Here is a 27,536-nt window from a genome sequence, read left to right on the forward strand (position 1 = left end):
ATACAGGGAAGTAAAATATAATTCAGCAGTTTCAGACATATCACAACATAGTGTGCAAGCAAGATAAAGAGAGGGAATTCTATCCCATTTAGTGAATAGTGATATTGATAAGGAGTAGAAAGATAATGCCCCCAATTATATTACAGCTTAGGGGGAAAGTCAAGCTCTAAGGGAGTACTAGACCTCCACATTCCCTTTTACCCCTGACTTGACTCCTGTCATTTTTTTTTTTTTTTTGCGGTACGCGGGCCTCTCACTGTTGCGGCCTCTCCCGTTGCGGAGCACAGGCTTTGGACGTGCAGGCCCAGTGGCCACGGCTCACGGGCCCAGCCGCTCCACGGCATGTGGGATCTTCCCAGACCGGGGCACGAACCCATGTCCCCTGCATCGGCAGGCGGACTCTCAACCACTGCGCCACCAGGGAAGCCCGGCTCCTGTCATTTTTGCTTTTCGTGTTTCGGAAAAAATTTGTGACTCTTTCCTTGCCACTGATTCCTGATAAGACTTTCATGAGTTCAACTTTACCCACTCAGCCTCGGGATGCGTTATTGAAAGGTGAACTTTTTATCACCTGTGGTTACAAACAGCTGTTATTTCAGCCCCAGTCAGGAATAATCTATACACACATTCCTGGAATTGAACACAGCTACTGATGGGTTGATCATCCAATGGACTGATGAATCTAAATGCATTTTCATTCATGGTGGATGGAGCTAAATAAAGAAGGATAAAATGTGCATTGAACTGTATCATGAATTTCTCAAACTTCTTCCTTTGGTTTCTTAGAAACTGCAGAGCAGCACGTCAAACGTGTGGGGAGCTGGCAGTGTGACTGAGCTAGTCCCGGGGATCTTCACAGAAAAGGCAGTCGGGGTCTTGGTCGGCTAGAGGTTCCATCTGAATGGTGAGTGAGTACACAGGAAAGCTATTGCTGAGGGCTTTCGCAATTTCTCTCCGAACCACCTGGCTGTCCCGGCTGGCTGCTGTTGATAAAAAACCACAGTGAGATTGGCACTGATTTGTACACACAGGGGTGACGTCTCATCTCCAGCTTTTGTCTTTGACCTGGTGGGGTGGGGCACAGACAGTGCACTCAGAAGGAGCCATGATGGCTCTGACAGTCAGCTACATTCACACAGACAAGACAGGGGACATCCTCGTGCTGCAAAGCACCCTGTCACTATGGGAACTCCTCTCGCCCACAGCCTCTCTGGAGTCTGGCGCTCCTGGGAGCTGAGTATGAAAGTGGAGATAAGCCATGAAAAAGCCAAGTCAAAACGATTATTTCTTATACAGCCCTGCTCACCAGTTCCCTGGGTTCTCTGGGTTGCCACCCTTATAGCTAATCAGAATTTATATCAAGGATAGTGACAAGAGCCAGGAAGCATTTAGAGCAGCAGACCTCACTGCCATCTTTTCTCTTGTCCCAAAAGGTATCAGGAGGCTGTAACGTTCCCTCCACAGTAACCTGATTGTTTACTAGATTCTTCCATTTGCAGTGAAACATTGGTGTAGTAGAGGCTGTAAATTCCCTGCAGCCAGATCCGTGCTTCTCAGCAAAGATGAGGGTGTCTGAGAAAGCACAGCCCTCAGATGACTCTTCTGTTCCCTGCCTCTAAGTAACTTCATGAGTGATTTCTTAGCAGCCTAATACGTCATCCTTAGCCTGAGCTGTCTCCCGAGGCAGTGCCCATTTTCTCAGCCCTAGGATATATCATGAACAAAGTCACCTTCTACTTGAAAAAGTAGTTTTTAGGATAAACCCCAAATCCTAAGAGTTATCTCACATGGTCACAGAATTTCTAACCATTCAGGAAAGGAACCACCATTAATTCTGACGAGAATATCTTTTAACTTTTTAGAACCTTAAGGATGGGACCATCTTTCTCTCTTTGGTGATAGGCAAAGCATCTTACACACCAAAGATACTCAATGAAGATTTCTTCTTAAATTCTTCCTCTTATTCAACTGATAGGACATCAAGTCAAGCGGAGTTTAAGGCCTTGAAGTTTGAGTGGCATTTTAGCCTTTTGTCCTACTCTCTAACCCTCTGCAGCCGGCCTCCAGGGTTGTCATAAGTATCAGTGTTGCCATGATGACACTGGCAAGGGGGACGCTTTCCAAAGGCCCTTGGTCCCACAAAACACTTTACAGTTGTTTGGGCAGGGGCAACAGACACTCAGGGCTCCTCTACCAAAAGGAGGGAAACTACAGACTTTACAGGACAAGGACTGAGTTTCATCCACGGTGTTTACAAAACTCACTGACCTGCAGTAACGTGAGCTGAGAGAATCACTTGGTTCATTGTTAGCGACCAGACGTGCAAGCTGTGCACAGACACCACCCCTTCCACCGCTAAAATGAGCTCCTTCACACCATTGTAACTCAGGTTCTTTGGCACACCTGCCAAGAGGACAGAGTGGGAGGCTGTTGTTATTTCACTAAATACAGCTCAGCGCAATGGCCAATTGAGGACGCAAAGTCCTTAGTAAAATATTAACTTGTCCTCTCCATTTATGGTTTCTTATTTCAAATATTTACAAAGCAGATTCACCTGACTATTTCAGAGGTTTTACCATCAATCACAGGTTCACAAAGAATATTTGCAGATCTTACTAGGCAATCATCAACAACAGTCATCACCCTTCATTTTCAGAGTGTATGGTTTACCCAGTTATCTTTGAAATTATCTGGGAAGCAAAAGGAAATCACATGGGATTTGGTATCAAATTATCGCGGGTTGGCATTCTGACGACAACTATTGTGAATTTACCCAACTCTTGGAACGTGTCTAATCCTTAGAACATTTGTAGTAAAATAGGGATGGTAAGAAAAATATGTAGTTAACAGAGTCCTTTGGGGACTCAAAATATCTCAGAACATATCTGTCCTTTGTGAACTCTACTGCTATACAAGTGTTAGTTACCCAACAGGTCACTTAGTGAGCGGTGTTAATAGGGGATCCTAATGTTGTAATACCATCTCATTATTCAGTCTGTAGAATTTCTGCTATTTTAGGTATCTTAGGGTTTAATATTAGGGCCACAGAATGTAGTAGTTTGACTTTCATCCTTGTTTCTAAAAGAACAGTGTGGGACACACAGGAAGGTAGGAAGTCTGGCAGCCAATCAGCTATTCTTTGGGGCTGAAGGAACTGGGGTGTCTCTAGCCTCGAGATGAGAAGGCTAAGGGAAGTAGGATCACTGTTTTCAAACATTGCAAGGATTGTCACATAGAAGATGACAGGATATGAAAGTGTAAGGGCCTGAGTCAATGGTTGGTTAAAATCATAGAAGACATCAGTTTGATATAAGAATTTAAAAAAAATCAACTCAACTAGTACAAACGTGGTAAAGCCATTTGATGCTTTAGGTGAATCCTTGTCAACTAAAAGTGATGCAAAGAGGATGCTGTAGAAGAGATTTCTAAGGATAAACACTTTTTAGCTTCCACTTCAATTGTATACATACATCACAAACACCTGGTGTGTTTGTTAAAAATAAGTATGCCTTGGCTCCATTAAAATGCTCCTGAAGAAAATTTCTATGGATGAGGCTCTGAAATCTATATGCTTTCATAGTGGTTCTTGACCTTGGATGCACATTAGTGTCACCGGGGCTTTTAGAAATCCTGATGATTTCTAAAATGATCAGGAAATTTAGAAATTTCTAAAATGATTTGTTGGGTTACACCCAAGACCAATTAAGTCAGATTCTCTGAGGATAAGACCCAGCATCAGTATTTGCTTAGCTCATTTGGTGATTCTAACTGAGTCAAGGTAGAGGACCATTACACTAATATTTACCAGCTACTGGGCAGCTCTACCTTGCAGTGGTTCTCAAGCTTGGTTGCATGTTAAAGAACATCAAAGCCAGCCCCTATTAAATCAAAATCTCTGGGTCGAGGGCCTGGGTATAAGTATTTTTTAAAAGCTTCCCAGATGACTGTAATGAGCAGCTAGTAGAGAACCACTTACTTAAAAGGAATAGGGAATCCTTAACTCTCCTTTTTCAGGATTTAAGAACCTTGCTCATGAGGATTTCCTCCTTGAGGCTAACTTAAAATTCGCTACAGTTTGAGTTTAGTTTAGTCCCACTTCATATTTCATAGAACTTGTCACCAAGGTTTTTTACTCTGTGAGCTGCACAAAGCTCAGGATACTAGAAACAAAGAAGTTCTTGTCTCAGATTAGCCAGAGAATGTGCATGGAGTCATGGGTGAAAATGTTACATCATCATCATAATAACACCTTTATTGAGAAGCTACATGTCAAGGTTTGTATTGAGCACTTTATTTATAGTAATTATTTTATTTAATAGTTGTAAGAACTTTAAGAACTAGTTAATGAGTGTTACAACTCCTGTTTGGAGAAGAAAGTGGGAGTCAGAGAGGTTAAGAAGAATTGCTAAGGCCACATAGGTAGGTGGGATGTCAGATTCTAAGGTACGTGTTCTGGGTGTGGAGTGTCATGCAAATGCTAGACTCCACATACTGTAACCCAAAGTTGACTATTATGCCCAATGTGTCATCTCTGGAGAGTTTCATTTGACCCTTTGAAGACCTGCTGTCATTCATCTAGGACCCTTGAGATGAAGACATGATCCCACGACCTCTTTTTCTCTTGCCTCCTTGATCACTTGACTTTTATGGAGAATGCAAGTCCACTGTTACTTATTTTACTCTATGAAATAATATTGACAAGCAAAAGGATATGTTCCCATTGGCCTCAATGTTTCATCACACCTTAGAAAGCTTTTTCTTTCTGGGGGAGAGCCTGCAAAAATATTAATGCATCCAGGAAAATACCCAGATTCGTTTTCAAAAAGATAATTACCCAGGCTAATAAGCATATGAAAATCACTCAGTAGTCTTCATAATTAAAGACTTGTGTATGGAATCAATAAGATAATATTCACCTATCAGATTAGAAGAGAATCAACAGTTTGACAATACCCAGTGATGGTGAGGATGTGAGGAAATGAGCACTCTCATAGGCTGTTGGTAAGAAAGAAATTGATATGGTATCTTTGGTAGAAAGGGCAATATCTATCAAATTTTTAAATGCACATAACTTCTGAAACAGCAATACACTTCTAGGAATTATTCCACAGATATACAAGTGCTAAAAATATAATTGCAGCATTATTTGTAATGTCTGTCAATAAGCAGGTGTTGCGATACATGCTTGCAGTAGAATAGAATACTTTGTATCCATGAAAAAGAATGAGGTGTATCTATGTATGTACTAATATGGAAAGATCTCCAGTTGAAAAAAGCAAGGTGCAGAACAAAATATGTATGTAATCCCAGTTTGTATAAAAAACACATACACACACACTATATATATACACACACATATACACACATGTATATATGTATATTACATGTACCTATATATATATGTAAAAGCATAGATATTTTTGGAAAGATATATGTCAACTTATTAGTAGGTGTTACTCCTGAATAATGGGACTGAGAATTCAAAGGTGGAAAAATGGAGAGACTTTTTCTTATCATTTTGTACCTTTCCATCTTTTTAAAAAAATTTTACCAAGTACAAGTATTATTTTATGCTAACCTAATTTGAAAACCTAATTTAAAAATTAAGCATCTAACATATGTATATGTATAACTGATTAAATTTGTTATAAAGCAAAAAAAAAAATTAAGCATCTTCCAGATAGGAGTTACCTGCCAGTTTCAATAATTAGCTATATTTTTCCTTAAATTAAAAAAAAGATAATCATGAGAGAAGGTCTGTACTGAGAGATAAAGTGGAATATAGTCATCTCACATTGTACACACATTTGTCTTTTCTCCACCGTCAAGTCAGTAAGTTCCGTGACAGCAGTAACAGCTGCAGCTCAGCACTTGGCCCTCAGGAAAGGACATGGATGCATCTGTGACTTGACAAATCAAACATTGTCCCCTTCTGAGCGAGGACATTCACTTGTTACTCAGTGATGTTTGACTCCGTTTTCTGTTTCCCTGTGGTCAATCAACATTATCACCTACCAACGATTATCATGCCCTCTGAGAACAAAACCTTTAAACGTGTACTGGGCAGTGAATGCTAAGCTAGGGAAGGGTGAGCTGTCGTGAAGGCAGCTGTACTCTGAGACTGTGTCTACCTTCGGTCAAAATGTGCCAGACAGGAAAGAGAAGCTCAGCCGACGTATAGCTATTTTTGATCATCTGAATGTTTGATAAGATGCCAACCTCTGGTTGTGATTGAATTTTCTAAGCGCCGCTCCCAGTGCCCTCATGGAAGAACCCTTTCAGGGGTATGAAGAGACTAGTCCAGTGGTTCTCAAAGTACGGGCCTCCACCCAGCAGGAACAACGTCTTGTTAAAATTCAGGTTCTCAGGCCTCACCTCAGGCCTACTGTCCCAGGAACTGTTGTGTGGGCCCAGCAATCTGTGTTTTAACAGACCCTCCAAGTGGTTCTGATGCCACTGTCTGAGAACTGCTGGCCTAGTCTAATGAGCATTTTAGGCAAGTCCTTCATAGTAGCTGTAATGCTGCCTGAGGGATAGATTTATTCAATATTTCTTAGGTATTTGCCACATATTTAGGGATACATTTATATTTTTGCTGTATCTCCCTCACTGAATCACTCATTCTAGTGTTTGTACGTATTGTTTTTATACTATGCCATATCATTTAACAGTTGCTGAAGAAAACAGAAGCCAATCCTTTTTATTTATGTATTCCCATTTGAATAAAAATCATAATTTTTTTCACAAAAATTTCTTGTAAGTTTACATTTTCCCTATAATGCAAACTCACAGTGAGCATGCCTTGAGGCCATTCCCTTTTGTGATTATAAGGAAAAGAAAACACGGATGCTGGGAATAATAAGAAAATCATTCCTACCTTCCATGAGTAAGATGGAGAAGTCCTTTAAGACAGTGATGGTGCTGACCAGAACCAGGATGGAAAAGACAAATGTACAGATCGGGTCAGCTATTTTATAGTCTGGCTGGAAAATATGGGGATTTCAGTTAATTGAATCCAGGCCTCCCATGCGGAAAGTCTGATTGATAAAATAAGTAAAGCTTCACGCTTCCTTCCCGCCCTGTCACCCATTCACCCTCCTGACACTAAACATCCAACTCAGAGGCAAGACTTCCTGAAGACCCAGTCCTTCTTCTAAGCTTTCAGCTCTCAGTGACTCAAGAAAGGGAGACCATAGGACATGCTCTCCCCACAATTTAAGAAGTAAAAAGAGAGATATCCTTGAGTGCTCTCTCAAAAGGCCTGAGTTAACTTCTCTCAAATTAATAGAAGTACAGAGAATGTGATGAAAATATGCACACATTTGTACAACAGTCAATGACTTTTCAACCTTAATTATGATGAAAAGAAAGGATATCTTTTGTGCAGAGGTTGCATGTAACCAAGGTATAGCCAGAGCTTGGTCTTGGCAGACTGGGTTAGTTTACTTCTTTCCCTCTTAAATATGACACATAGTCAAGGCAGGCATCTTTGATACAGTCCAAAGGATATGTACTGAGGCCTCATTCTCGTGCTTTCTCACCACTGGAGCCCTTGGCCTCAGGGTAAAACACCTGCTATTCTGCCCTTGATGAAGTTTTGTGCCACAGAAAAATCTGTGCCTCATTACTTCTAAGACACCCGGCAAGAATAACCTTGGTAAGAGTACTCTCAAACTTCACTCACCCTACAATTTTGAACGATTTTGTCTTAAACTTAAAGCTTTTAGTGAGGATTTGCTCAATTGAATTCAGACATGTCTTTGTAATTTTTTATTTACATGTTTTCATTTTCCAGTAAAAATAATAGAGTCCTTGCTAACTGGGCAGTCGTGATGCAAACAGACAGGGCTATACGTTCCTCTCCTCCATTGCCCCCCTACCTCCACGCTTACCCAGCTCTGTTGGTTCTTGGTATTACCAAATAGAGATTTGTAGTGAATATTTGTTTGGGGTCAGAGGCCCACTCAGGATCTATTCCAAGTTTCAATTGACACCCTGACTTTTTGGAAATAAGTTACCTGCCTCCCATGGTGGGAGAGTCAGTCAGGTGCTGTACCCTCCCCAGCCAAACAGCAGATACAAGACCCAACCTAGGTCAATTGGGCTCCATTTCCCAGAAATATGAATCCTCAGCAGAGTGACAAGAACAGGAAAGAAATTAGTTGAGTCACATTCATTTCAGCATGGTGCCTCGGACAGAAGTTGGATAGTTTCTGAAATCTAGATACCAAAATTTGCTCTTTATTCTACCTTGATTTCTGTAGAGGAGTCCATCCAATAAATTTCAGCCAATGAGTCTACTTTTTGCTTAAGTGAGCTACAGATCTTTTCTGTTGATTACAACCCAAGAATCCTAAGTTATTCATGGTTCCATTGCAATCTATCTTAACCGCAGAACAGAAGAAACTACTTTCTTGAAAGACTGGCAGCCCTACAGTTAAAGACATAGCTCTTAGGAATTTGGAAAGTCTAAGGTTTCAAGCTTTGAACGTTTCTTTGTTTAAACCTTGTAAAGTAGTTTGTGTAGGCAAACCGGCAGTCCACCCTCATTTAAGTTAATAATGGAGGGTCAGCTTCTGTACCACCTAATCTATAAAATCACTAAGACAGTGAGTAAACTCAAACATACTCACCTTAAAGTAGATAATAAGTGCACTGGTTAACACACTGATGCTCTGAAATAGATCTCCAAGGGCATGTACAAAAGCAGCTCTGACACTGGCATTAGCTTGCACTTCTTTGTGATTGTGGCCAGGGTGTCTCTGGTGCAAAATCACACTTAGTCTGGAAGAAAAAACAATGTCCTTGGCCCACGAGATTAACCCTTAAAAATCTATGCAGCATAACAGGGGAGTTGACGACAGCATGTATGACCCAAAATGGCAAAGAGTTGAAACATTAATGCTTTATGGTGGACTATTTTGAACTAATTTTGAACACAAGGGTATCATGGAATTTAAAATATTTCACACAAGGATAGACAATGAAGATTCACCCCAGTTTTCTTTTCCATCTAATTAATGCTACTCTGTTTCATTTTAAAACTGGAAACCATCACCTCTTAGGTAAATGCCAAGTATTTGACAATGAGGAGGGGAAATATCATTTATTGAGGGTCTACTGAATGTCAGACACTGAGCTAGGCTTAAAGCTGAGCTTTGGTGGGAGCTTCATTAAATGTGCTGGTTTCAAATGCAAAAAAGCAGCAGAAAACAATAAAACAAAATAAATAGTGAATTTCATCAAAGTTGGATTTTTTAATCTTTTATTTGACTTAATTTTGTTCATTTCCATGAGAATTGGAAATTTGAATAATTCCCTAATGGCCAATGATGAGAGTACTGTGCTTATGCATATGTAGCTCTTTATCAAGAGACTGAAGTATATTAATGTATTATAATGTATATAAATGTCATATGTATATATAACATATTGCAAAATTTAACAGCTCCAATCCAAGTCAAAGAGACTAATAGTGGGCCCTATAAATTATGTACCTGATTCTATTTATCCACAACTTTAGGAGTAATATCTCTTATGTTTTGCCTAGAAACACTTTCTGTACATTTTGGAACAAAGGTTTAAAAAAATAATTTTTCAGTACCATGTATCCCAGTCTATTTGCAGGTAAAGTGTCTGTTAAATCTCAGGCCATCATCACAAAGCAGAGAGACTGCTAACCACCAAGATGTGAACATTACATAATTTACAGTTTTTAGATTGTCAGTGTTTGGGCAGAAATTCACCCTCAATTAGGAGTTACCATTTAAAGTTGCTCAGACAACCTAACATGCCTAGCATACATGGCAGACCTAGAAAGAAGTTAATAGACTTTCTTTCTAAGTCTGCCATGTATGCTCATCACATTGTTACTGATTCTTTTACCCATTTTATATTAAAAAAAACTTACTTAGGGATTCTTATATGCCAGGCAGTATTAAATGCTTGGGGCATAAAGGTGAAAATAGATGTAGTCCCTCCCCCATTGTAGCTTTAAGTATGATGGAGATGGCAGAGATTTTAGAAAGACACACATAAATGGAAAATTCTAATTATACTAAGTCTATTAAGAACTGGTGCTACAGATAGTACAACAGGGGACTCTTAGTTAGACAGACAAGGCAATTGAGTTGGATTTGAAAGGTTATACTAGAGTTAAATAGGCTAGTTAAATAGGCTAGGAAATGTTGCAGATAGAGAAAAACTTAGCCTTAAGGTGCTGCCAATAATCTTCATCCAAGAATCCCTGAGCAACTTCTGTTAGAATTTTCTACCTTGATTTTGGGCTCCCAAGGAATAGATTTATTCCCAAATTATGGTTCTGATATCTCTGTGGTCAGACAATACAGCATCTAGCAGAACTTGAAACCTGTAATCCCAGTTCTGGGAGTAAGCATTTTAGTCACTCAGTATCCTTATCCATAAATAACTGCCTGCTTGCACAGGGAAGTCAATGCTTTTCAATTCCCTGGTCTGTGCAAGCATGAAAAGCACATGCAATATTAGGGTCGAAGTTCAAAAGCAGTTGCAGTAAAAAGAGAATTTGGATGGTATCTATTTAGAAAGTCACACTTGGTCATCAAGGTGCCAGATTTATGTGGTAGTTAACTGGGTGCATTCTTCATCTTTATGCAGTATACACACAACCTATGTGACATATGACTTGGGAAATTATTAACATTTTTATTGTTCCTGCTGCCCTGGGGACATATTGTTCTTCTTATGCAAAGATGATGATATTGACTCCCAGTCAGCAGGACATGTGGTCTGGCTTATTTGTCTCCTAGTAGTGATAGATTTGCATTGATCTTCCCATACTTTTTCTCCCAGGGCCAATATGAAACACATTTGCAAGTTAACTGGGTAGAAATAGTGATCTAGTCAGTGACAGCAGATCAGATACCACTCTTCTAATTGTTTAGCTTAGAGATTTTGAGCAATGGGTCCCAAACTAAGGGATGAGGAACTGAGGCAGGTACAAGCTAAGGACATGAAAGCGCCTGGAGGAACTTACTCAAAGTACACACGCTCAGACTACCCTCTAATTCCAGGGATTCCTTTGTGCTCGCTCTCAAAAAACAAAAACAAAAAAACGCTGTGTAAAATGCCATTCTTCATCACTGTCTTCTTCACTTCCATTCGTGAACCTACCTCCTTGAATGTATCATGTTACGTTGCAAGATAGACAGGTGATACATAGATGGTTTTCTATTGCTGCTGTAACAAATTACCACAAAGCCTTTGTGGCTTAGAACAACATAAATTTATTATCTTATAGTTCTGGAAGTCAGAAGTCTAAAATGAGTGTGCAGGACTGCATTCCTTCTGGAGGCTCTAGGGGAGAATTCATTTTCTTACCTTTTCCAGCTTCTAGAGGTCACTTACATTACTTGGCTCCAGGCCCGTTCCTCCATCTTCAAAGCCGGCAATGCAGCATCTTCTCTTCCCTCTGACCTCATACTTCCCTCTTATAAGGACTTTTGTGGTTACATTGGGCCTATCTGGATAATTCAGGATAGTCTCCCCTTCTCAAGATCCATCCTTAACCACACTTGCAAAGTTCCTCATACCATGTAAGTTGACATATTCAGAGGTTCCAAGGATTAGAATGTGGAAATCTTTGAGGGGCCATTATTGTGTCTACCACAGATGATAGGTAGGTAGGTAGATGGATGGATGGATGGATGGATGGATGGATGGATGGATGGATGGATGGATAGATAGATAGATAGATAGATAGAGTTTAAGTAAGGTTGCCCAAAATCAGACTATCAAACAGGAAAGATCAAATCAACCCAAAAGGATCAAAGCCCTGGCTTCAGCTCCGCATTATCATGAGCAATCAAATAGTTCATTTGGGAAGACCAGACCAGTATGGCAATGATCACATGTCCAGCAGGGCATGATCACATTTCCTCTAAGAATGATTTAAGACTGCCTGGATGAGAGAATGGACCAAGAGATGGAAACTAAAGAGAGAGTTTAGCTAGCACAGCTTAAGAGTTTTCATACAATCATAATGATGCAAAGATAAGATAGACTGCTTTTGAGAGAAATAAATTCACTATTATTCTGTTAAGATATATGAAACTAATGACCACTTTATGGGGGTATTGCAAAAGAGAATTCAAAAGTAGAAACGGGACTGAAGTAAATAAAATTTATGATCTCTTCCAACCCAGGTCTCTGGGAACTCGTAATGTGTTCATGTAACAAAAAGAATAGGAGTAAGTCACATCCCACGTGGAACCATCAATTTGTGTGAGAGAGTAGAATGGCTAGAAGCTCAATTCTGGGCTTGGTGGGTCTGTTTTCAAATCCTGCTCTGCACTGCCTCATTGGCAGGTTATTTAACCTGACTGAGCTTCAATTTCCTAATCTGTATGGTATGAGTGTTGTGAACATTGAGCTTGATAACGTAAATAGATCAAAAGATCTCAGCGCAATCTCCGACACATAGGAAGCATTCAAAATGGTAGCTATTAGAAGCCAATATTAAAACACGCTGTAACTTAAGCTAGCACAGCCAGCCCTGTTTTCAGTCTTGGAGCCATTTGAACACTCTGTCAGGTCTCTACCATCCTCACAAGTGGAGGAATTAAAAACAAACAATAAGAACAACAACAAACCCACAAATCTATGTCCAGACAAGCTTCATGGGCAGTGTGTGGGGTGACTTACATAATGTTCGCCGCCACCGCACAGCTCGCAACAATGATCATCACGGTCGCCTGGATCTGGTAATTGGAGTACAGCAGGCGTTCACACGCTAGGTACACCAACACACCAGTCACCACCCAGATACATAGGACGGACAGCAGGGCACCAAGGATCTCTAGGGATTCAAGCACACAGACACGCATACACAAAGAATCTGTGAATCACCTTAACCTCCCCAAGAGTAATAAGATTTTAATGCTCCATCCCCCCCCCAAAAAAAGAGAGGCTTCACACTAGCTCACTCGGTGATTTGCAGAGCAAAAGTGTGGATGGATTTTAGCACTAAGATAAGACACTTTAATGTTGTATTCATAAAACACCAGTGTCTGAGTTCATTATGCTCCATATTACTAAGTAATTTTCAGTGAATTTTTAAAGCATATTAATGGCTGCCTGCCCTTGCTGTTTTCCTGAGGGATTTTAATTTAAACAGGTGCTAAAATGATCGAAACTTATTAGGAGATGAAATATTGGGACACAAAGAGTAAAATGTGTTTAGAAACCCTTAATTTTGCCATAAAACATTTACAACTTGCCAGCACTGTAAAATAGTAAAAAGGAAAGCCTTCAGAGACTTAATGAAAATGAGTTTCATATGCCAACCCAACATATTGTAAACACAGAGACAAACTCCAAGGTATATCAACACTCTAACTGCATTTTACAAGCAAGGGTAAGGAAAAGAAGTGTCAGAGTAGAGACATTTACATGAACATTTAAAATAACATAGTGTTCAAGCTTCCCTGTAAGTGAAGTATGTTTGCTCACTTAGAAGTTCCTTACACCTCACCTTGAACTTTCACTCAACCTTGTAAATAGGTTCTAAAAGCCTACAAGGCTCTAGAAACATTCTGTGAGTCAGTGGTCAGGCACATTTCATAATTCCAACCTTCCCCCTTTTAAAGCAGAGCAATGTAACATATTATTTCTCAGACTTCAGTCATTTACATACACTTTCATGATTTTTACCATATTCACATGCCCCCTGTCTCATTGGCCACTTAACACTCTATTTTTTTTTTTATTGAGGTGTGGTTGATGTACAATGTTATATAAATTTCAGGTGTATGAGATAGTGATTCAAAATTTTTAAAGGTTATATTCCATTTATAGTTATTATAAAATATTGGCTAGATTCCCTGTGTTGTACAATATATCCTTGTAGCTTATTTATTTTATATATAATAGCTTGTAGCTCTTAATCCCCTATCCCTATCATGCCCCTCCCCGCTTCCCTCTCCCCACTGGTAACCACTAGTTTGTTCTCTACATCTGTGAGTCTGCTTCTATTTTGTTATATTTACTAGTTTGTTGTAATTTTTAGATTCCATATATAAGTGATATCACATAGTATTTGTCTTTCTCTTTCTGACTTATTTCACTTAGCATAATGCCCTCCAAGTCCATCCATGTTGTTGCAAATGGCAAAATTTCATTCTTGTTATGGCTGAGTAGGATTCCATTGTATGTGTATGTATACGTATGTATATATATGTATATATATACTACATCTTTATCCCCTCAGCTGTTGGTGGGCAGTTAGGTTACTTCCATATCTTGGAAATTGTAAATAATGTTGCTATGAACACTGGGGTGCATGTATTACCATTATCTTTACATAAACTCACTTTCTGTACTTAGCTTCTTCCTAAACAAAGTTATCCATGAATTTACATGTTTGATGTAAACAAACGTGCTAGTTGATTTGTGCTAGTTGATTTTCACCTATATGTCTATGGAGGTGTTGCCTAATATGGTAGCCATCAATCACATGTGGCTATTTAAATTTAAAATAAGTAAAATTAAAAATCCAGTTCTCCAGTAGAACTAGCCACATCTAAAGTGCTCCATGACCACATTGTATGATCTATTATACAACATTTCCCTTGAAGCAGAAAGCCCTATTGAACAGCCCTGGTCTTCTACAGTGTCAATGCTCATGGACTTCCATCACCAGGATGAGAGAGTTCAAGCAGCAATCTAAATTCTGAGTCTTCCCTGTGTTTACAAAGCAGCTTTGACCAATGGTATCAGAAAGGGTAAAATACATGTAAAAATTTATGCAGATAAATGATGGGTGCTCAGCCAAAGGTACATGTTTTCCAAGTGTAGCCCTATTCAGGGACTGAAAAGCACCTTAAATCACATTGTCGCCAAGCCTTTTTATTGATGTTTATTGCCTCACCTCGCTCTCTCTCTCTCTCACTCACTCACTCACTCACTCACTCACTCACTCAGTATTAAAGGAAAGGCAATCCAAAACACCTGTGTTGATAAGTTGTTTGACATGAAATTAGAACTTCCTATCATTCTAAACTTGAAAAACCACAATCCACAATTGTCAGCCTACAAGCTGTGGTCTCTGTCTGTTGGCACCTTTCAGTGAAGGCTGGCCGTATTAGCATGTTGCCCAAAGCTCTGCCCTCAGATCTCCTCCACAATGATTTTCTCAACTGGTGTGAAAATAGGGAATTGTAACTCTTTGTACACATGATTTGTACATTCAGCCAGTAGCTCCTCCAGCTGCTATAAGGAATAATACAGAGGAGGAGAAGTGGAGTGACAGTATGTGTTGGAGAGAGGGGTGGATTGTAAAAATGAGCCAAAGTAAAAGCTTCCCAGGTAGTAAACCCTCATCATACCTGGGCCTATTCCTAGACAAGAGCAAGCCATCACTCATCAGAGAACCAGATCTAGGAAAGAGGAAAAATAAGTTTTCATTTCCTCTTCTTTCTCTTCCTTCTCCTTTTCTTGTTGTTGTTGATGGCTGATTGAACAAGATATCCAGCTGAGCCATTCACTGAATGGTTAAATGCTGTGTGAGCAGGAAAGTCCATATTCTATTCCCAACCCCCCTATAAGAAGTTCTTCAATCTCTCCAACTCTTTTGGGCTCTCTGTGCTTTACTTTGCAAAAATGGTAGAAGCTTCACCCACCCTCTCTCCCAGATGCCGAGTCATTTAATGAACAGTATCATGGCTGTTACCACACACTGAGATTCTTGGACTGGGGTGGTTTCTAAAGTGATGTATGTGTTCCTGTTGTCCCATTGGAGTAGAGGTAGCACCATTGATCTGGCTGTTAGCAGAATTAGCATTGAGAACACACATTACCACGTACACATCTCTTTCACTCTGTGAACCAGAGATGTGCCTCTAAGGGATTTTCAAACAAGGCTTTGCATGGTCGCTTCCATTTTTATCCTCGGTTTGACTCTGCAGCATTACTCTGTGTCAATGCTCAGTTGATGAACTGTACCTGCTCGGTGCCATCCAAATGTTAGCCGCTTGGAGGGGGGTTTCGATGACAACCACAAGGAGAAGAGACTGAGCAGGAAACTGGTCAGGTCAGTTAAGAGATGGGCCGCGTCTGTGATGACAGCAAGACTCCCAGCAATGTATCCACCTAGGGGATGCAGAATAGGATATGGGGTTAGGGCCCCAGCGTGCAACTAGATTGTATACATACTAACCGCAGTTGGTGAAAATGCCACAGACTCACATAACTGAAGACGAGAAAGGGTCTTAACTTTGATTTAATCCACCTCGTTTCCCCAATTTGACAAGTAAAGAAACCAACATCCAGAGAGTGGTTAGGCTTTGAACATGTAGAAGTGAATTGCACAAGAGAGGCCATTCCTGGGAGAGCTAAGGTACAGAGATAAGAAAATGTGGGGAACATTTGAAGAACATCCCAGTTAGACTGGGGCATGAGGATTCAAAAGAAATATAAAAAGAGGAGGCTGGAGAGGTGCAGGCCAGATTGAAAGGGTCTCCAGACTGAGGACCTGGACTTTGGTCTGTAAACCAAATGACACAATCTGGCCCACTGATGTGCTGTTATTTGACTTGTAATTTTACCATAGTCTTTACCACTTCCTTCTGCTCTGCTAATTTATGTTATCCACCTGGTTTTGAGATTGCTGTTATGAATAGTGGGAAGGAGTAAGAAGAAAGGGCAGGTACCTTCCAATGAGATTCTTTTTTAAAAATCTCTATTTTATATTGGAGTATGGTTGAGTTACAATGTTGCATTAGCTTCAGGTGTACAGCTGAGTGATTTAGTTGTACATATACATGTATCTATTCTTTTTCAGATTATTTTTCCATATAGGTTATTGCAGAATACTGAGTAGCATTCCCTGTGTTATACAGTAGGCCCTGGTTAATTATCTATTTTATATATAGTAGTGTGTATATGTTATATATAGTAGGGTGTATACGTTATATATAGTAGGGTGTATATGTTATATATAGTAGTGTGTATATGTTAACCCCATACTCCTAATTTATCCCACCCTGTTTCCCTTTGGTAACCATAAATTTATTTTCTACGTCTGTGAATCTGTTTCTGTTTAGTAAATAAGTTCATTTGTATCATTTTTTTTAGATTCCACATATAAGCGATATCATATGATATTTGTCTTTCTCTGTCTGACCTACTTCACTTAGTATGATAATCTTGAATGCACCAACAGTCCAATAAAGCACAGGAAGAGAACCCAAGCCATAGGACACCTGCCTTGTTTTTCTCTCCATCTGGTGTGTTCCCTGTACTTCTGTCTAGTTCTCCTTTGTGAAAAGACCTCCAGCCTCTAAAATAGAAGCCAAAAGGACAAGCTTGTCTTTTCCTTCCCAAACAGGGCTTGTTGTTTGAGTGCAATAACCTTTATTGTTGTTACTAGATCTTCCCAGCAAAGAGCTTCCACTGACTGATTAGTCCTCCCAGAAGCTGTTTATTGCCTTGTGTGCAGCAAAGCGACGGAGACTGTCAGTCATCAGCCCCTCCATCATCAGACTCACCTTGTCTCAACTAATGATTTTTAAAAATTGCATATAAGGTTCATAATTGCAATAAGCCCCATAGATCGCTGGCTCCAGCTATAGTTAATATCTGGTTTGTCAAAGTTCAATGGCCTGAAGCAAAGTAGTGTTCAAGCTTGTTACTGAGCTGTCAGGGCAAAAATCAGAATGATTCATTAGCCAAAAAGCAACATTTTGCTAACAAATCAGCTGTCCTTCCAATTATCCTCTAATGTTGCTCTGTCTGCCAAACTTGGGCCTGATAATAAAGCTGTGTTAATAATGCATTATTTCTTGCCCAGGGAATGACTGCATGCAGATAAGCAGCATGCCGCAATCTTAGCAGTGAATGATGGTGATGGATGATGGTATGCTGGGCTAAAATTGTAGCTTAAGTCAAGGAAATGAAATCTTACAGGGGTTCTTCAACAGGCTCAGCTGAGTCAGGAGGTAACTGGGAAAGAAGGGCTTGCTTTGGAAGAAGAATGTTTATATGGAGACCCGGGAACTGAGAAGCATTCATGCTGCTTATAAGAACAATCCAAAACACTGTGGGGAATCATGCTGAATCCTATGGAGTAAACTGTTTGTAAGAGGTAGTCTGTGACTGAATTTGCATTTGCTTCTGAAAGCATGGGGTATTAGCGACAGTTAATTCAATCATCCAGCCAGGATGTATTGAGACCTTACTGTGCACATCACAGGGATAGGGTATACAAAAATAAACAAAGTTAAACAAAGCACAGTTCCTCTCTTCAATGATCCCATTGTCTAACACTCACTGTATAGAAAACAGGCATCATGGGCTAGGGGATCAGAAAGCCACTCTCACTGGGAGCCCTGAAGAACTTTGCACAGGAGGGAAGGGTAAGAATTAGCTAGAAAGGAAGCGTTTTTCAGAAAGAGATAAGAGCAAGAACAAAAACAGAGAGAAGTGAAAGAACAGGGCACCTTTGTGGAAAAGTTGGAGGTGTGGTGTGTTGGAGAAATAACGGAAAATGAGACTGGAAAGGTGGCTTGGGGACCCTTGTGTACGGTGTCACACGTAATGCTAAAGGATTTGAATGTCATCCTGTGGGACAAAGGGATCTTTTTGTGATTTTGAGGCAAGGTTGTGACATGTTCAGATCTGTATTTAGGCTTTTCCTTCTAAGAATACAGATTTCTTGTCCTATTGCTGACCTAAGAACTCAAAAATCTTTCCAGGTAAGGCTGATATGTTCTAACTCCTGGACTGCATTCAAGCTCCTCCATCTGAAAGGCCCTTCTCATCTCCCTCTTAGTCACCTGTCCATTCCTACTCATCCTTCAAGGCTTTGCTCAGATCCCATATCCTGCAGGAGGACCTCCCAAATTCCCAAAAGTCATCTGAGAATACTACCTGCTTTCTCTGATATGGTCAAAAATGGTTTTAGGAAGGAGGTGAGTTGTGGGTTGGGGTCTTGAATGATGGTTAGGGTTTTGATGACCATGGAGAATGAGAGGGTTTTCCATGTAGATCAAAAGGCATAAGCAAAAGTTACAGACACCTTAAAGTGCAATGATTATTTTGCATAGAATGAATAAGTAGCTGAAACAGAAGAAGAGTCATACAGGAAAGTAGTAAAAGAAAAAGATTGGGGCTTCCCTGGTGGCGCAGAGGTTGAGAGTCTGCCTGCCGATGCAGGGGACACGGGTTCGTGCCCCGGTCCAGGAAGATCCCACATGCCACGGAGCGGCTGGGCCCATGAGCTATGGCCGCTGAGCCTACGCATCCGGAGCCTGTGCTCCGCAACGGGAGAGGCCACAACAGTGAGAGGCCCGCGTACCGCAAAAAAAAAAAAAGATTGATAGTCAGTTTGGCAGGCAAATGGTGGAATAACTTGAAAGCCAAAGTAAGAATTTTTCATTTTGTGCAGGATACCAGAGTTTTCCAATATGTTGATCTCTCTTCACTTGGTGCAGCTGAGTAGGGCCTACCACAGAGAGGGCCCCTGAACCAGCCTCTTTCTGCTACAAGAATACTTGTCAGTTTGCTGCTGTGCTCAGTAAAATTTCCTATGCTTGACGTGATGGGGAAAAGGTTGTGAAGGACTGAAATGGCAAAGGTGAGCCACTGAAGAATTTTGAAAACAGAATTAACATGATGAGAGCAATGTTTTAGGAAAATTAGCTCAACATCAATACAGCTCAAATTCCAAATGATTTTCTGTCAGTATCCACTTAATTCCTTTACTGACAACATCACTTTCTTCTGACCCTAAAGCCAGATTTGAACTCATAGACTAATTATTAGGAATGAGAAGGAAAGGAGGAGATTGATTTGCTCACTCCAAGTGAATAGCTTCCCATTTCCCCTCTAAAAATTTTAGAAACAAACTGACAGGTCATAAGGAAACGTACAAGGAGAAAACTGAGTTTTGTGAATGGGAGGCCATCTCGTTTCAGAATATTAATTAGATATCAGCTGGGGAGAATATGCGTCTATTCTCAGCATCCACATGATTTCCGGGAAAAGCAAGAGAAGAAAATTGTGCAGAAAACAAGCCAGTTTATACATCCTGCTGACCTGTGTTTGCATGGGGTTGTGCCAGTACTTTATTTGGAAGGCTATGAATGTCCAGAACATCAGCTTTTCAAATCATGTTTCAAATAGATTATGTTTTTTAGATTTTCCGTTTTGTTGATCTCTTACGTGAGCAACTGAAAATTGTCCATAGTCTCGTGACTTTCAATAATAAAAAAGAATGCCCCTCTAGTATAGATATCAATGGATTTCCAGAGGGAGTTTTCCAGATTGGAGCTGCTAAAAGTAAATTCTTTGCAGCTCTATCAAGCTATTAAGTCATTCATTCAAAAGACTCACACTGGCTCTAGAAATTCTGTGGTATCAATTTTTTTTTTAATGTTAACTGGAAGGTTATTTACCAACTCTGGATACATCTTGGACTGGATTGGGTCTAAGCTCTCTTCCAGTTTTCAAAAGCTATAAAAGTGGGCTTCCCTGGTGGCGCAGTGGTTGAAAGTCTGCCTGCCCATGCAGGGGACGCGGGTTCGTGCCCCGGTCCGGGAGGATCCCACATGCCGCAGAACGGCTGGGCCCGTGAGCCATGGCCGCTAAGCCTGCGCGTCCGGAGCCTGTGCTCCAAAACGGGAGAGGCCACAACAGTGAGAGGCCTGCGTACCACACACACACACACAAATTGATAAATGATAAAAGTAATATGGAGAAAAATCAATGGAAGAAATAATGAATTATTCCATAAATGATGTGTAAATCTTTGTTAGCTCTTTAGAAAGAGAATTTCAATGCTAAGAGCATAGATAATTTCACATTGATTTAAAATTAAATGCAAAAAATTGAACTACAACAAAATGATATTTATCTTCTCAGTAGATAGGAAAGGCTTACTAAGCACTAAAATTGTGAAAGAGTAAAAGAAATCAGCTCAAAATGAAATGTTTGATACAATTACCTCTATAAAATTTGAAACTTCTCTAAGTCAAACCAAAAATTAAAAACTAAAAAGTAAACAACAAACTACAATAGTACTTATAACAGATATAACAAAAGTTTAATAACTATATAAAGAGCTCCCAGAGATCAATATAAAGAATTACAAATTATCTGAAAAAATAAGTGAGCCACAGATATTAAGAGGCAAATAGGAAATGCATTAACAGAGGGAAATACAGATCGTTAATAAACATGCAAATAATATTAATAGTAACAAAGGAATGCATATTAAAATAAAGCATATTCATCTATACATTAGCAAAGATTTTTGAAAGATTAAAATAAGTTCTGGGAAAGATTTGGAGAGAGAATCATTCTCATGTAGAGCTGGCAGACATAGGAATTGTTTCAAGCTTTCTGGATATCAGTTTGGCAATGTGCATAAAGAAATAATAAAACTATTCATGTCCTTCAACTAGTTATTTCCACTTTTAGGAATCTCTTTGAAGGAATTATCCAGAAAAGCAAGCAGAGTTTTATTCCAGATTTTTCATTGCAGCATTGTCCATAAGCAGGAAAAAACTTCCTAAATTTCTAACAATAGAGAGATGGTTATGTAAATCACAGTAGAGCATATTATAGAATATTGTTCAGGCATAGAAATGTTTTTGAAGAGTATTTGATGGCATGGCCAAAAGCATTGTGTGCTCTCAGTTATGTAAAAAAAAAATTGTGAGCTATGAATAGAAAATATACTGTAGAAAATTACTCCATAATGTTACTGAAGATTATCACTCAAAAGTAGGATTGTAATTAATTTTATTTTGTTTCCTTCTGCCTTCCAACTTATCTAAAATGAGCATATTGTTACTTTATATTTACAGAAAATATTCAGTCTTTTTTTTAAAGAACTTAGGCAACTCTCCTGTAATGATGCAGGGTTTTGTTTGTTTGCTTGTTTAATCAGAGAAGTCTTAAGAAATACTCACCAATGACTTCTGCAATCATGAAAACTAAGCATGTTCCTGAAGCAGCACAGAGTTTCCACTTGGCATAGGCTTGCTCCTTTGCCCTGTTCTCTGTGGCCTTGGAGTTGCTGTGGCAGTGATACATGGCTCCTGACTCTGGCTCCTCTGGCTTCTCTCCAGGACGTTGATCTTTATTCAAGGGTTTCTGCTGGAGTTCCATGCTGAGGATGAGTTTAACAGAAGCAAGAAGTGAACATGGTTGCAAATAAACCTCTCACTGACAGCCCTACCCATTATCAGGACTGCTATGAGGACATTTGCTGACTAGCTAGCAACTTATAATTCATGGCTCCTTCTACAAGAAATATCAAATGTAAGGAACCAAGCGAGAAATTTCCTTCTGAAATCTCAACTACAAAAAGAGTTTTGCTTTTATTTAGGCAAGCTCTTATTCAGTCTATGCTACCAGTGATTAAAAGAAAGTAAAGGAAAAGGAGAAAGGAAGCAGATACATTTTGGTGCCTTTCCTTCACAGTCACTTCACTTTGAAAACATTTTGGACACTGCTATAAATTTTTAAAGGAGCAGTAATGAGGTTATTATTATTAACAAGTAATGTGCGTATGAGCCAGCCTGGTGATTCAGACACTCACTATTGCATGGCAACACTCTCCCTTTCTTCTGCACAGCAACAGTGTTAATAGATCATAGCACTTTTTCCTGCTGACTCCATATGAACCCTCAGAAACCTTCTTAACACAGCTTTGCAGAAATCTCTACCAATCTATCAAAGTTGTAATGAGAGTTAAACCTACTTATACTTCCCAAAGCAGGCAGTGCCTATCAATTCTATTCAAATATAAAGCATTTATAGAAATATAGAGCCATTTATAGAAATACAGAATTTCACAAATGCAAAGATTGTAGATAACATTTAGGCCAACCCACCTGAAGTAATTAAGATTCAGAGAGGTTAAGTAATTGCCTGAGGTCAAATAGCCAGGAAATGGGAGAGCTGGGACTCCAAGCCTAGTGTTTTTTCCACTATGCCCACACTGCCTCTCTACCTGAACATCAGTACACCTAAAACCAATTTTTACTGATGCCATGATCTTGAACTAATTAGATTTGTATTTTTTAATAAACTTATTAGAAGACATTAATAAGATTCTTAGGAATAAGAACTTTACATTCATGACTCTGAAAGGTATAAAAATGGGAATAAATTATTTTCCTCCACTTGAAGAGTTACTTTGTCTTATCACCATCCACAAAAAGATCTGATGGTTTTGGCTTAAATGATGATTATTATTACAATTCTAATTATCCTTATATTTGGGGGGGTTTCCTGAATAAAATAACATACGTATTCATTATAGAAAACCTATAGAATTACAGAAAGGCACAAAGCAGAGGGAAAAAAATCAGTAATAAATTACCACCAAGAGACAACTACTATTGATAGTTTTTTGTTTAGCTTTGTAATAAATAAATACTGTTTTTACTTAGAGTCCATATTAATTAGGATTTTTTGATAGCAAGTACAGAAAACAAAGCTCATGCTAGATAAATTAACAAATGGGAATTATTGGTTCTGCACCTGAAAACATCTAGAAGTATTAGGCTTCAGCCTGATTTATCAAAGCTCCAGATCCATTATTCTGCAGTTCTCAACTGCTCTTCAGCCTCAGGCTGGTTTTCCTCATGTAGTGGAATAGTTGCCCAAGTTAATCAGGACTGTGTACTTGTTTTTTCTTATACAGCGAGAAAGAGTGTTCATTCTCCCAACTGCAAAACAGGAGTCCTGAGTTGCATGCTGATTTGGCCAGCCTCTGTAGCCAGAGGACTATGGATGTGCTAATTGGCTTAGACCTTGTTACAGCCAGAAGATTGGCTAAGCCCAACAACGCTGACTCCTGGAGCTGAGAGGGGGGTAAATGCTACCCAAATCACATGACTGCAACTCAGTGGGGATGGGCTGGAATAGATTGTGGATTAAATGGCAGTGTCACAGTAGGATTCCACCAAAGATACAGCTTTGGAACCTAATTTTTAGCTGTATATATTGTTAACATTTTCTCAACTTATTAAATATTCTATATTATTAGTTTAACATACAGAGAGCATTATATTTAGTATAGATATGTCACAACATAAGTAACTATTTTCTATCATTGAACAATTGACTCTTTTCTAATTATTTGGCACCACTGTGATTCATATCCTTATAGTTATCCTTTGCTAAATATATTATTATCTCCTTAAAATGCAATCCTGAAAGGGGAATTACTTGGCTAAAGAGTATCTACATTTTGGGCTTCCCTGGTGGCGCAGTGGTTAAGAATCTGCCTGCCAATGCAGGGGACATGGGCCCTGCATGAGCCCTGGTCCGGGAAGATCCCACATGCCGCGGAGCAACTAAGCCCGTGAGCCACAACTACTGAGCCGGTGTGCCGCAACTACTGAAGCCCAAGCACCTAGAGCCTGTGCTCTGCAACAAGAGAAGCCACTGCAGTGAGAAGCCCACGCACCACAACAAAGAAGTAGTCCCTGCTCGCCATGACTAGAGAAAGGCCTCGTGCAGCAATGAAGACCCAACGCAGCCAAAAATAAATAAATAGATTTATTTTAAAAAATAGAGTATCTGCATTTTTAAGGATTTTGATGTATATTGCCAAATTGGCTTCAGAATGTTTTTGCTGATGATGTTAATAGCACCCAGGATTTTGAGCAATTCTAAGTAATCTTCGTATTGGAATAAGAACTATTTGTTAAGAGGCACATAGAGTACTCATACCTATAAATTTTCACCTTTGTAATGTGATACATACCCTGATAATAAACAACCATATAAGGTAGTCGTGTTAGTCACCAATGGTCATCGACGCAGAGGAGCCAGAGAACTAATAAGAAAACATGGTGGAGCTTTCCTTTTTCCTTATGCTGAGAAGACAGTATGAGCAGAACAGGGTCACCAAATATTCTGGCATTGTTCATATGACCACGCTGGCCATATGAAGCTTTACTTTATTTTCTATTTTTCATGAATCTTGTGGGCAGAGAAAACCAGGTGGTGAGTGACTGAGAGAGAACTTATCCTGGAACAGTTTAGAAGGCAGACCAAGGCAGGAATTCCACCAGGGGAACAGCCTGTGAGCAATGCCACAAGAGGAAAAGTGCAAGAAACCTGGCCAATTTTTACTTTTAAATGCTGCTACCTTGTCCTAGACCTAAGATTAACCAGTTTGGATACATTTTGAGCTGAGATTGTTCCTTGAAGCACTAAGCCAGAAATTCAAAACAGGACTGAAATTGGATACAGTGTGTTCACATGTGTGTATGTATGTGTTTTATGAGGGGAGATGGGAGTCCACCATCTTTGCTGGGCTCCCCAAAGAGTCTGTGATTCCAAAAGAAGTTAAAAAACTGAAGTTAAAATATATTCCTCATCATCTCATAAGAGCAAAGTGGTCTAAGTGTCTCTAGATGCAGTACAGGCTCTTGATCTGAAAAGTGATGCAAATTCTAAGAAGAATTTTAAAACGAAGGTTCTAAAAAGCAAATGCTAGAATGCATCAAAATATGAAATGTGAATTTACTTTCAAAGAATAAATCACCAGAGGTCACCACACATTCAAATATGGCTGACACTTCGAAGAGTAGGAACAATACGACTGAGCAAAGAAACTTACTGTAGCATCAAAAAGAAAAAACGGGAAGAAACAGAGAAGAAAAATAGGGAAATATTACAAAAGTTGATGTCAATAGCCTAGAACTTAGAGTTCATCTCTTAAAATAAGAATTAGAAAATGGAGCTTTATTTTGTGATCTTGGAGAAGCATTTTTTTTTAAATTTTGTATCTTATTTTTGTCTGTTGGTAGAAGTCAAACCCCTTTGGTTCTATATCTCTTAAGTGGAGCTGGTAATAGTTTTCACACTCTTACTTCACATGTTGACTATATAAAATCACTTTGTTTTTGTACTTTCACATTACCTTTCCCAAGAGCCTTAAATCACTCCTCCTGTTGGGAGAGGAGATAAAATCTTAGGTCCCGCCATGCATTTCCAACGCTTCATGTATTCATTCATTCAACAAATGTGTTGTATGCCTGCACCATCAGAGGTGCTAATGATACCATGCCTTTGAGACAAGCAAAGTTCTTGACCTAAGAAGCTTATATCCTAGCAGAGGGGAACACAGCGAGCCAGCTGATAGTAACAGAGGCTGTGTAGTATCATGGACAGTGGCTGGGAGAGGAAAGGTGAGTCTACCTGAAATAGAGTGGTAGGGGAAGGCACCTCTGTAGGTGATATCTCAACGGTAACTTAAAAGATAACCAGGAGCAGACCCACAGGAAGGAGGAACATCACAAGCAGAGGGCATCGCTGGTGCAAAAGCCCAAAGGCAAGAAAGAACTTGTCTTGTTCAGAAGCTTGTCTTGAACAGAAAGGAAACTACATAGTGGCCACTGTAGCATGAAGAGAGAGTGAAATTGGATGAAGTCAAAGAAGTAGGCAGAAGTCAGATCATGCAGAACTCTGTGGGCCATTGTAAAGGGTTTCATTTTCTTCAAAATGTAAAAGGAGGAAGTAGGAAAGTTTTGACTAGGGAAGCAACATTATGTGGTTCACATTTCTAAAATGATCATTTTGGTTGTTGCTTGGAAGGCTAGAGTATAGTGAGCAAAATATGGAGACCGTTTATTTGATTAAATGTCATGAGGGAGTGGGGAATAGAAATGTTCACCTAACAGGTGTAATTTCTTGTCCCAGACCCACTATCCAATGTTCCACCCCCCCCCCTTTTTTTTTTTTTGTGGTACGCAGGCCTCTCACTGTTGTGGCCTCTACCATTGCGGAGCACAGGCTCCAGATGCGAAGGCTCAGCGGCCATGGCTTACAGGCCCAGTTGCTCTGCGGCATGTGGGATCTTCCCGGACCGGGGCACAAACCCGTGTCCCCTGCATTGGCAGGCGGACTCCCAACCACTGCGCCACCAGGGAAGCCCTCCGCCCTTTTTTAAACAGCTTTATTAAAATATAATTCATATACCACAAACCCATTGAATGTATACAATTAATGGGTTTTAGCATATTTACAAAGTCATACAACCATCACCACAATCTAATTTAGAACATTTTCATCAACCCAAAAAGAAATTCCATACCCAGTAAATCCCCAGTCACCTTACACACAATCCTACCTCAGGAAATCGCAAATCTCATTTCTGTCTTTATAAATTTGCCTATTCTGGACATTTTCTATAAATGGAATCATACATTATTTAGATTTTGTGACTGGCTTCTTTCACTTGGTATAGTGTTTTCAAGGTTCATCCATGTTATAGCAAATATCAGTACATCAGTACTTTATTGCTTTTTATTTCCAGATAGTACTCAGTTGTATGGATATACATCTGATGAACATTTAGGTTGTTTACATTTTTTCATCTGTTATGAATAATGCTGCTTTGAAAATTTGTATACAAGGTTTTGTGGAAGTATGTTTTCATTTCTATTTTATGTTTTCATTTCTATTGTTTTTCTACTGTGGAATATTGAACTCATAGAATAAGTTGGAAAATGTTCACTCTTTTATTTTTTGGAAGA

General features: G+C 39.5%; 1 protein-coding gene across 1 annotated transcript in view; it reads right to left on the minus strand.

Moving 5' to 3' along the window:
• Nucleotides 1-582: 582 nt before the first annotated feature.
• Nucleotides 583-27,536, minus strand: part of SLC30A8 (solute carrier family 30 member 8) — a gene marked incomplete at its 5' end in the record, with an annotated part of 33,264 nt that continues 6,310 nt past the window's right edge. Inside the window, 7 exons of the mRNA XM_082601272.1 lie at nucleotides 583-983; nucleotides 2,269-2,403; nucleotides 6,878-6,983; nucleotides 8,634-8,784; nucleotides 12,682-12,835; nucleotides 15,979-16,125; nucleotides 21,948-22,147. Of these exons, the coding sequence (XP_082457398.1) occupies nucleotides 838-983; nucleotides 2,269-2,403; nucleotides 6,878-6,983; nucleotides 8,634-8,784; nucleotides 12,682-12,835; nucleotides 15,979-16,125; nucleotides 21,948-22,147 (1,039 nt within the window). The 3' untranslated portion in view covers nucleotides 583-837. The remainder of the gene's footprint in view (nucleotides 984-2,268; nucleotides 2,404-6,877; nucleotides 6,984-8,633; nucleotides 8,785-12,681; nucleotides 12,836-15,978; nucleotides 16,126-21,947; nucleotides 22,148-27,536) is intronic.

Source organism: Mesoplodon mirus (genome assembly GCF_964341445.2).
Source record: "Mesoplodon mirus genome assembly, chromosome: 16".
Classification (NCBI taxonomy): Eukaryota; Metazoa; Chordata; class Mammalia; order Artiodactyla; family Ziphiidae; genus Mesoplodon; species Mesoplodon mirus.